The sequence below is a fragment of the Gekko japonicus genome, unplaced genomic scaffold (assembly GCF_001447785.1).
Source record: "Gekko japonicus isolate JY-2015 unplaced genomic scaffold, Gekko_japonicus_V1.1 scaffold1699, whole genome shotgun sequence".
NCBI classification, from domain to species: domain Eukaryota; kingdom Metazoa; phylum Chordata; class Lepidosauria; order Squamata; family Gekkonidae; genus Gekko; species Gekko japonicus.
This window is the reverse complement of record NW_015172607.1, coordinates 399,032-410,719: the sequence shown is the minus strand read 5'-3', so window position 1 is coordinate 410,719 and position 11,688 is coordinate 399,032. Positions and strand designations below refer to the sequence as shown.

The 11,688-nt window shown below is 51.7% G+C and overlaps 1 protein-coding gene across 3 annotated transcripts in view; it reads right to left on the bottom strand.

Annotated features, from left to right (window-relative positions):
* Window positions 1–1,058: 1,058 nt before the first annotated feature.
* Window positions 1,059–11,688, bottom strand: part of OPHN1 (oligophrenin 1) — a 149,339-nt gene continuing 138,709 nt past the window's right edge. For all 3 annotated transcript variants that reach the window (XM_015421625.1, XM_015421626.1, XM_015421627.1), the window contains 4 exons: window positions 5,997–6,171; window positions 3,311–3,361; window positions 2,770–2,824; window positions 1,059–2,587 (listed from right to left, as the gene is read on the bottom strand). In XM_015421625.1, the coding sequence (XP_015277111.1) occupies window positions 2,782–2,824; window positions 3,311–3,361; window positions 5,997–6,171 (269 nt within the window). In that variant the 3' untranslated portion in view covers window positions 1,059–2,587; window positions 2,770–2,781. The remainder of the gene's footprint in view (window positions 2,588–2,769; window positions 2,825–3,310; window positions 3,362–5,996; window positions 6,172–11,688) is intronic.

Sequence of the window (11,688 nt, the reverse complement as noted above, 5' to 3'; positions counted from 1 at the left end):
AGGAGCCCTAGATGGCCATCATAAACTGACTCAAAGTGGTTATCCATTACTTAAAAAAAATCAGTACAGAAAAAAGATGTGGCCAATTATTGCCCAGTCTCTAATCTGCTCTTTCTGGTCAAAGTGATGGAGAAAGCAGTTGCAGAACAACTTCAGGTTTTCCTCATCTTCTCTGGTGGCACCAGTTGATTATCTCCATCTGCATGAATTTATTTATTTAGAACATTAAGAACATAGCCAAGGTTTCACACCTCTTTTCAGGATTTATCAGCAGTCCTTGACATTGTCAACCACGCCACCTGGTTGAGGCATTTGGAGAGAGAAGCTGGTAGCAAGGGATGTGCTTTGGATGGTGGCCAGCACCATGAATTGGACTTGGAAATGAACTAGTAGCCAATGGAGATGTTTGAAATAGGTGAGCTGTGTTCCTGTTGGCTAGCCCCTGGCAACAGAGGGAAAGGTGACACCAATTATGGATGGGACCTCTTCTCACCACTGTGGCAATGAGCAAAGAGGCTGTACTGCCTACCACCCAATAACCTGGGCATTTGGGGGCACCCCCCCCGGTGCAATACTTTGATCAAGTTCTGAATATAACATGCATACGGTTGTAATAACACAGACAAGCAACTTTTTTAACCCATAGAAACTTTATGAGCATTATGTCTAACTGGACAAAATACATTAGAAAACACCTTCAGTGCCTTGAAAATCACAGAAGAACAAGCTGACTTGCTGGACAGCTTCGGGCTGCGGAGCTTCTGACGAATGCAGGCATGCAGGAAGACTTCCCACGGGGAGGCTGGTGGCCCTCACAAGAGGAGGGCATCACGAGGTTGCACATGCGCCACTTTCTGGTGCTGACTGCATTCACATTTCTCCCCAACATGCTGACCAGTAGTATTTGTGTCCCCCCCCTTCCTCGCATTCAGTGACTCCTTGAGCCATAGCTTGAGTACAATAAAAGAACATGATCCCCGTCTCCAACTTTCCTGCTTGGTCACAACGACTTCAGTAAGTCGCTGCCCTGAGCACAGTGAACAAAATGGAATGGGCTGCAGTCTCTTATTGGGCAGCAACTCCTCTCAGCCCAAGTGTGCAGAAGCACTGATATCACGCAAAGGCAAATGGCAAGCATATGTCTCATCCCCCCCCCCCCAGTGTGCGCCACTGTCTAGGCGAGGGCACACAAGCGCACAGGACACCAGGTTCAAAGTGCAGAGACTGGAACAGCAAGGAGAAAATTATTTATGTCACCAAGGCATGCGGCACAGAGAGGTGGCAGAGAAGGGACGCAGAAGACCAGGATCTCTGCTGGCACAGTGTTGCCTTCCTTGCACGCTATTAGGCATGGAGACTTTTTCTGTTTTGGTCCCAGGAAACCGCACATGTTGCAGTGTGAGCCCACATCATCTAAGCACTGGAATCCAAAGGAGAGCTTTACGCATGCTGCAGAGAAGCAGAACGTGGCAGTCCACAAGGAAGCGATGGCAACAGTGATTCTTGGCAAGGAGCTGCCACGGACTCTGCTGAAGCCACTCCATCCCCCACCCCACCCCAGTCCAGGGAAAACATCCACGGCAGAGTTTATTGTGCCCGCAGGACCGCAAAAGGGCTCCCCGTGGCCCCCAGAGAGTCTCTCGCCTGCCCTGGCTGGCAGTCCTGCCCAGTCTCTGGCCCAATGCGGGTTGGACAGCTCCGAGGGTAGAGAGCCGCCTCGGGAGGCACGGAATGAGGCCCTGCGCAAGAGCCAGAGGAAGTCATGGGGAGGCGCTTTGGACTTCACGGGAAGCGCCGTCTAAGGGATGCGCAAACGACTCTTTTGGTAAGATCCCGCGGCTGTTCTTACTGCCGAGGAGAAATCTGTGTCCTTAAAAGTCTTCCAATTCCCACAAGGTATTTACAAAAGGAATCACTAAGCTCGGCTCCCACAGACTATTTGCTTGCTGAATGAGGCAGAGCACCAAGGATGAGTGGGCCGAGGCAACCATCTGGGCAGGGAATTTTTCCGCATTTCTTCCAACAGCACAGGCAGGTCTTGTTGCAGCGGACTGAGAACACACACACACACACACACACGCCACTTCTGTTTGTTTAAGCAGCGCCTCAAACCTTCCTCATAGTCCAGCTTTATCACCAGCAGGAAATGTTCCAAGGCAGAGTCTGGGTGGAGGCCCACCACAATCCTCTGATGGCCCCTAAGGAAAAGGCTGCAAAAGGGGCTGCGTTTATTGGCTCCAAACCCATCCACTGCCCACTAGCCACTAGCGATGCCACGTCCAGTCAGCCTTCAGATGGCAGACGGAAAAACAAGATATGTTCTGTGGCCACCGGCAACGGTCAGAGCTCAGAGGCAGGGGAGCAAGGGGAGGAGGAACCAGGGGTTGGGCTCTTAAATTAAGGGCACGGGGGAGATCTGGTCTTCCGTGGCAATGTATCCTTCTCTTCAGATGATGCGGACAATTCACGATGGTACGTCACAATCCTGCAAAAAGCTGATCTGGACAGCACAGCACACATGCTGGGAAGGAAGAGAGCGGATGCTGGCTCTTGTGGGCCGTCTCTCTGGAACCAGCCAGGGTCAGCCCTGGAAAAAGAACAAAGGCCAGGTCGATTACTGCTGAGCTGAACCTCTGGAACGGCCATGCTGGGACTGTCCCATTCAGCTTGCAAGCAGGGGAATGTCACACTGGAATTCCCACCCCAAATGCCAGCAGCCGTCGGGTCCTCACAGAGGCAGCGCCTGCTTCTTCGCCATGCAACAAATACCTTTGTAGCCTCTCAGCTTTCGTCACTTGGGAGCCTGCCTTGAGGCGATGAGGAACTGCAAAGAGAAAAAGGAGGGGGGAAAACCATGCCAGAAATCCCCCTGCAGCCCCCTCCTGGAAGCTGGGCAAGCCCCGGATGGCAACTGCACTGCCAGGATGTGGCACTCAAGGAAACCAGGAGGGTGAAGCCGTGCCGTCGTGCCCCCCAACCCTCCGGGCAATGCGATGCCACAGCTCAGCGGAGCCGGAGGCATGAGGGCAGCAGCAGGTGCAAGATCTGCTCAGCAAAGCAGATCCCAGAAAGGTCTTAAGATCCTGCAGGTTGCAAAAGAGGGCTCCAGCTCTGGCGCTCACGGCCGGATGTCTTGAGGCCACGTGCTTGCCTCCCTGCCACTGGCACCAGTTAGCCACCACCAGGCAGCTTGCCAGCATCCCCCATCCCCCCCCGGCCTCCCCACCAGGCAGTGGGACACCCTCCCCACCCGAGGGTGCCCCATGCCCTCAACATGCAGGGAGGAAGAATGGCAGCCACCCTCTCCTACCTTCCTGTCCTGAAGGAGGCCGTCTCAAAGAACTTTGTTCTGGAAGCCACTCTGTAAAAGCAACCCGCACAGGCACTGGTCAGAGATGGAGGGGCTTCCAATACAGGTGGCAGAATTCTAATGCCAAGGGACAGACAGACACAAATAGGTTCCCTCCCCGCTCAGAACAATCTGATGGAAGCTTCACTGCAAGTCCAAGAGGAGGCTTCTACAGCAGCACATCTTGGCAAAGAACTTTTAACTCCCACAGTTCCACTTTTCAGCTCTTTAAACCTCTGCTCAGTGACACCTGGCTTCAAACTCTGATTCCAGGTGAATAATACCACGAACCCAGCCACCAGGATACCTTGCAGTCTCCTTTCCATCTGGTGCCCTGCCCTCCCCTCTAACCGTGGGCCAAGCTGACTTTCCGAGGACTGCACCACGGCAGAATGCAGGTCTGGAGCGGCATGACCATGGGCTTCAAACTCCCCTGCCTGGGGAAAGCGAGCACTTTATTTTGCATAACTGATATCCTGCATTCCTGGCCTCAGAAGGGCCAATCAAGGCAGCTAACAAGTTAAAACATTCATAATGAAATTGCATTTTAAAACCAATCAAAAAGAACAGCAGCACATTGTGAAACCAGTTAAAGTCAGAATTAGAACACATGCAAAGATATAGAAACAACAGTGGAAACACCCCATAGGATGGATGGAACACAGAGGGGACGTCAAGCGAAACCGAAAGGCCTTCACCCACTGGCGGGAGAGGGCAACAGAAGGGGACAAGTGAGTCTCCTTGGAGAGGGAGTCCCAGAGGTCTGGGGCCATAACCAAGAAGGTCCACCCACCTGCCCCCAATCTCAGGAGGCAACTACAAAGACGACTCTGTAATCTCCTACAGTGAGCTGGGGAAGCGGAGTAGGAGGCGAAGGAGGGTCCAAACATGCAGTCCCAGACTTGCATCCTGCAGTGCCAGAATCCCAGGAGGCCCTGATGAATGTGCCGGGCCCCCAGGCAGACGCATATTGGGGGGGGGGGGAGAGGTTCTACCAGAGTCTTATCTGATGAAGCTGTTGCGGGTGGTACTCTTCTCACACTGTAAGCTGCCTGAAGTCCACATTTAGTGGAGAAAAGTGAGATAAAAGTCCCAAAATAAATAAAAGTGTGAAAGATTTATTAATAGCAAGGATCTAGGCCTCCTAGCTGCAAAAATATGACTTTAAAAGGGGACCAGTAGTGCTAAGAATCATTTTTGGCCTCTGATTATTATGCAAAATAACTACTATTGTGTTCAGTTGCTTGATGCAAATTATTTACATAGTTCTTCTTGAATTTAGATTACTTGAGTATAGATTTCAGGTTTCTTTCTTTCTTTGGCATGCTGCTCTGAATATAAATGAGCAGGATGAGTCCCCCTCCAATCTCCCCACACAACAGCTTTACAGACACCCTGCAGGACTGCACTGAAAGTCCTCTGCAGCTGTTTTGTCTCCCGATGGGCCTGTGCAGAGCAGCAAGGTGGGAAGTGGGGGCCGGCCGTGCCACGCAGCATGAAGAAGCGTGGCTTGCCCGCAGAGACTCATGCTTTGCTTCGCCGCTCCTGGCCAGTGCTGCAGCATGGCTGCCGCTCTGAGACCAGGAGGGAAAATGCCAGGGTGCAAGCTGGCAGCCGCCGCCCGTGCTACTTGACCTCTTTTGAGGACTGGCCAGTGAGAGGATGACACACAATCCAGACACTTCAGCTCCGTGGCCAAGTGACGGCAGCCCCTGGCTGCAGCGAGTCAGTTCTGGGCTGCTAACACCCCCCCCCCCCCCGCTTTTTGAGTGCCGGGCAGGTGCCAGGCAGGGATTCCCTCCTTTCCAGCTGCCACTTGCAGAAGGGACTTTCCCCCTCGGGAGTGAGTGACAGGAGCCAAAAGTGCAGCGTAATGCAGGCGCCTAAGTTCACTCGGGACCAGCCCGAACAGCTCCAGCCCTTGGGGTGACGTGTGTTGTGGTGGGAGGGCCGGATTCACCTTCAGAAGCCTCGCAGAGGACAAGCGGGGGAAGGACGCAGGAGCAGACACTCGAGAGGCTTCCTAGAAAGTGCTGGCTCTTTTGCGTTCAACGGTGTTCTTCCCCCTTTTTGTACGCCTGATGGAGGTCGCCATTTCTAGGCTGGGAAATTCCTGCAGCTTGGGGGTCTGCATCTGGGCAGAGCAGGGCTGAAGAACGGGAGGAGCCTCAGTGTGGCCCACCTTCCAAAGGAGGCGCGTGTTCTCCAGGGGAGCTGATCTCTGTCACCTGGCGATCACCTGTCCTTCCAGGCGCTCTCCAGGCCCCACCTGGAGGCCGGGAGCTCTACCCGCGATCCCTGCTGAGCCCCTGCAGCTTCATCCAGACCCCCAGCCTGGAAGCAGAGCCTGCCACATCGTTTGTCCGCCTTGACACAGGCCTGGTTTGCGCAAGCAGGAGAATGAGCCGAAGCCCGGGAAGGCACTGCTGGAGACGGCGGGGAAGATTCCAGCTCTGAACGCCCCCTGGCAGGGAAACTGGATGTGAACCAGAAACCAGCACAGCACAGAGGAAGGGAGTTTTTAAGGGAGGGAAGCATTCCCAAACGTGATCCTTCTTGACCTTCTACCTACAGTCCGGTGCAGCCCCCCCGCCTCCCCCCCCCCTGCCCTTGTGCGGACCGGGCCGGACTCTGGCTGGGTACTCACACCGAGGGGAGCACTTCTCCTGGCCCTCCTCCGCTCGACACCTCTGCCTTCGGCTCCAGCTTCTGAAGGGGAGGCGCTTTGCAGGGAGGGTCTGGGGGTCTCACTGGAGGACGCGTGATGGTCGGTTTCTCTCCAGGAGACCGCACTCTGGCAAAGCCTTCGTAATCCCCTAACGCTGAAAAACAAGACACAGTTCAGTGACTGTTACAAGGCATGTGAGGGGGTGGGGTCGTCGAGGGCAGGGGAAGAAGGAGAGCCTTCCTTGCTTTCCGTGCCGCAGGAGGCGCAAAGAGGCCAAAGTGCTCTGAAAAAACGGCCTTTGGGGAGCAGCAGAGCAGCTGGCCCTTGTGTCAAGGAAAACCTCAGGGGGCTCCTTCTTTTCCTAAAGGAGGAATGACAAGTTCTTGTATTCCACAGGTCTGATGTACTGACTGCACAGGGGTCTGGCAGACAGACGGGAGTTTTGCTGCCCAAACAGAGCCCCCCACCTCCCTCAGGGGGTCTGCCCCCAGAACAGAGTTTGTGTTATTTATTAGGAAGGGTATCATTATTATCAAACACATGCTCACAACTAACATACAGAACTGGAAAGTTGCCCGGGGGGTGGGGGGGGGAGAGACTATTCAGATGTAAACTCTCTCGCACCCGCACAGACTGCCCAAACTGGCTCTCCCCATGTGAGTGAAACTCTGCGTAAGCTCCCCAGCACATCCCGGCTGCAACTTGATGGGGCCATCAAGGGCCACACCAAGTCATTTGTCAGTCCAGTGGTGTTTGCAGGGGACCAGATGGCCACCCCCGCCTTATCACAGATAAAAAGCAGGGATGCACTTACCTGTAACTGCTATTTACCAACATCTTCTGTGCAGACACACACTGGGACTGCGTGTGTGCAGGCTGGCTGCAGACATTTTATTTTCTAGCTTTAAGCTCCAAGAATGGGGGCTCTGCCCCCTCAGAACGGCATGAGTGCAGGTTTTCCTGCCTAATGCATCACGTGTCCCGGGGGTGAACACCCCCATTCCCTCAGTTCTTGTCCCAGTGCTGCAAGCCTCAACCCTCCCCCCCCAAAAAAAACACATTAAGCAGACAAGAGACTCACAGTGGGGAAAGAGGGAGGGAATGTGTGCCTGCACAGAAGACCTCAAGAACAACAATTACAGGTGAGTGCAAACCCGTTTTCATCTTCCATCTACTGTGCAGCCCCACATGGGGACCTTCACAAGCTTCTCATCTGAGGAGGTGGGGTGAGTCCCTCATTGAAACAGTGGCTGTGCTTCAGCTTTGCTGACCTCAGCTTCTCTCCTTGTTTGCAGGTCCAGCATGTAACGTTTGACAAGAGCGTCTTCAGACGACCACGTGGCTGCACAACAACTATCTCAGATCAGAATCCTACTGTGAGATGCTGCAGAAGAGGCCTGTGCCTGAGTGGAATGGGCTCTGATATCCAAGGGACACGGTTCCCCACATGCCCTGTAACAGCATCAGACAGTGGACACCACCCATCTGGCAATGGAGTGTGACGAGGCAGGCCTGGCTTACCCTTCTTAGAACCACATTAACAAATAAAGATTTGTGCTTGCAAAAGATGCCTGTCCTATTCAGATAATACAATAAAGCCCTTTTCACATCCAAGGAGTGCAAGGTCTTTTCTGCCCAGGGAGAGGGAAAGAATACCGGGAGAACAAAATCTTGAGCCAAATGAAATTTGGAAACAATGTAGGGAAGGAACTCCAAACAAGGATGCCTGTCCCTCAAAAAACTTTGAAAGCAGTGGATGATGAGGAGAGCTGCTAGTTCTCTGACCCCCCCCCTCCCCTGGAGAGATGATAGCCACCAGAAACGCCTCCTTCCAAGACAAGTGAGCTAGTGAACAGTGGGCTGGGGCACAAATGGAGGGTTCATCAAAGCGGCCAGTACCAACAGGCGTGGCCATTGCGGAACAATGTGTGGGATGGGGGAAAGACATTAGCCAACCCCCTCAAAAATATCTGAGATAATTTGTGGGGGGAAACTGAACTCCCTTGTATGTCCTTGTGGTACTCAGCAATGGCCACCAGGTCTGTCTTGACTGATGACACTGTGAGGCGCGAACAAACAAAGGAGAGTAAATATTCTAATATTAAGAGTAAAGGGCAGGTAAATGGACAACCCTCACGGTCCATAGTCCAGTGCTTGAACTGGACCCACTTCCTGTGGTATGAGTACCTGGTGGATGCTTTTTCAGGAATGGATAAAAACATCTAGGACCCCTTGCAAAAAAGAATGGGTTAAGGTTGGATTTTCCAGGCTACTAAGTGGCGTCTGGACACCTCATGGTGCCAGAGAGGCCCTTGGAAGAGGAGGTCTGGAACGGAGGGGAAAAGCATGTGGTGTCTCCTCGCCAGGTGCAGAAGGTGTGGGAACCACGCTTGCCTGGGCCAGAAGGGGGCCACCAGGATTGCCTCTGTCTGATCCAAAAACATTTTCTATACATCCTTGGGTATCAGCGGGAAGGGGTGGGGGAGGTGTAGAACAGAACCCCTGTTCAGTGAATCTGGAAGGTGTCCCCCAGGGATTGTGGATTGGACCCTGCCATTGAGCAAAATAGAGGAGCTTTTGTCGGTTACCGCAAAAAGGTCTACTTGGGGGGGGGGTAACCCCATGTCTCAAAGACTGGGGCTATGTACTCGGGACGGATGGACCACTTGTAATCCATTGTGTGCATTCCACTGAACACATCCACCTCCGTGTTGAGGGACCCTGCTATATGAATAGCTCTTAGGGACAACCCCAATCTGATAGCCACTTCCCAGGTTGCGGTGGCCTTCCTGCACAGGGCAAGGGAACCAGTACACTCTTGTTTGTTTAGATAAAACATGGTGGCTATATTTTCCATCTGGAGGAGGACATTCTTCCCTTGGAGGATATATGTGAAGGAGCCAAGGGCAAACTTAACAGCTTGCATTTTGAGTACATCAGTGTTCCCTCTAAGCTGAGTCAGTGTGAGCTAGCTCACAGACTTTTAGCCTCCAGCTCACACCTTTTTCTCTTCGCTCAGGAAGGATGGCTCCAGAGCAAACTAATCTGTGCAGTAGCCATGTTGCTCGCTCACAACTTTAATGCCAGTAGCTCACAAAGTAGGATTTTTGCTGACAAGGCTCCGCAACTTGGAGCATTGCTTGATGTGTATGTGAACAAGGGCCCTTGGCAGAGAGCCCTAACCCCCAATAACCATCAGAGGCATCAGTCATCAATGTTACAAGGGGGGACCAGAACCCAAAATCAGCCCTTGATCAGGGGCTAGCGTCAGCCAACTACCAATGTAAGGACCTCAGAACAGACCTTGGAATGAAGAGACAAAGCCACTGGAGATGGGCCGCCAGGTTGTACTGCCTAACGAACCACAATTGTAGGGTCCTCATGTGTCATCTGATATGTGGGACTACAGCTGTGGTGGAAGTCATGAGCTCCAATAATTTCTGAATGGCTCGAACTGCCTGCCAACACTTTCCAAGGAAGGCACAAATCAGTGATTTCAGACTTTCAGCCCTGTCCAAAGGTAGGAAGGCTTTGCCCAACGTGGTGTCTAGGGTCGCCCCAACAAACTGGATCTTCTGGGAAGGGATCAGGTGGGACTTTTGCATATTGACCACCAGGACGAGGCTCTGACAGATGGATAGGACTAGGTGGACCTGGGCACCCACAGATTCACTGTCTCGGGCCACTAACAACCAGTCATCCAGGTATGGGAAAATGACACAACCTTATATACATAAATGGGCATCTACCACTGCCATGCCTTTAGTGAAGACTCTTGGTGCAGTAGCTAGACCAAATTGTAGGGCTGTAAACTGGAAGACTTGGGTACCATATCTGAAATTGAGGAACTTCCTACTGGAGTGGTTAATTGAGATATGGAAGTATGTGTCCTTGAGATTGAGGTTTGCGAACCAAGCACCCATGGAAAGGAGATCAATACCCAACGGAAGAGAGACCATTCTGAATTTAGGAATTCTCAAAAACTTGTTTAATAACCATAAATCTAAAAGTGGTCTGTGACCTCCATCCTTTTTGTACCCAAGGGAAAAAGGGAATGAAAACCTCTAGAACAGAGTCTTTCTGGGACCTTCTCAACTGCCCCCTTCTCTAAAAAGGAGTCCAACTGTGCCCTGATCTCAGGGGATGGATTATCAACCGTAGTGGAAGCTAATGAACAGTAGGGAACTGAATGAAACTCTAGCCAGTAACTGTATGAAACAATGGAAAGGACCCAGGCTTCGCAAAAGAGGGACAGCCTGTCCTTAAAGCTAGTTGAAACCTGGGTGGATAGCCAGAACTTAGACTGTTGTTGTCCTTGGTCCTTCTGGGCAACCGGCTGCATGACCCTTTGTTTGTAGGGTGTCCTATGCCTTTGGTAGGGGTCTGACTGAAATTAGCATTGAGGATACTCGTACTGTTGGTGGGGCATGGGCCTTTGACTCCCATAAAAAGCAATGGTGAAGACTTGCTTGAAGGAGTCTGGAGAAAAGCTGACGCCATCAAACCAGGCCGAGGAAAAATGCCGTCTGGATCACGTCTCATCTTCAACTGAACGAAACCCCCGTTGGCAGCGAATGTGTGTGAATTAAGATGTATATATGTTGTCCTCCCCTACCCCACAAATCATTGTTAGTCCTTTGTAATATTGAGTAACTGTAAATCGCTCAGAGCCAGCAAGCTCTGCAGGATTAAGCGATCAATAAATTGAATTATTACTACTACTACTACTACTACTACTACTACTACTACTACTACTACTGATGTTGGACTCACAGATTTTGAGTCAGAACCGAAGGGTAGATGGCCAACAATTTTGTGGTTTGTCTGCTCTTCTTTATAATGGACAGGAACTCATTGGTAGATTGGGCATATAGTGTTTTCTTCAAAAAGGGAAGGTCCTCGAGCCTCGCCTGAGTATCGATCAGCAAGGTGGTGTTGCAAAGTCATGAGTGGCATCTCAGGACGACGGATGAGGCCATAGTTCTCACAGAGATATCAGCTGCATGCTTACCCATGTTTATCTCCTGCTTGGAGAGCTTAAACTGCTTGGATCAGTTTAGCTTTTTAGATCATCAGTTAGCTGATGATAGGTTCTTTCACAAAATAGCTGAAAGCCACCCATTATGGTCTGGTAGTTTGCAATTCTAAAGTTTAACGCTGAGGAGGAATAAAGCTTTGTGCCCAGCATGTCAACACATTGACTCTTTCGATTCGAGGGGGAGGTGTGCTGCCCAGGTCTGTGACATGCCTACTTGTCCTTGATTATAATGGAGGGCAGTGGGTGGGTTGAAAGGTACTTGGCAGAACTGGGTTTGATCTGATACAGGTTCTTGATCTTCCTGGGAGTGGCTTGGACCGAGGCTGGCTTATCCCAAATGGGAATGGTGAGGTCCAACAAACCTTCAAGGATAGGAAAGGCAATAATGGTAGGTGTCTTTGAATAAAGCATGCTCAGGATTTTATCCTTCGGTCTATTGCTGGACACACCCACATCAATCTCCAAGGCCTTAGCCATGCAGAGCATCTGTTCACTATAAAGTTTTAAGTCCTCACTCAGAGAGACAGGGTTAGGGTCCCCCACTGTGTCATTCGGAGAGGGGTCTGATGCGCTTTCAGCACTGTACCTGGAGGCGACTGACATGGTGTTGTCGTTTCTGTCATAATGTGGGCA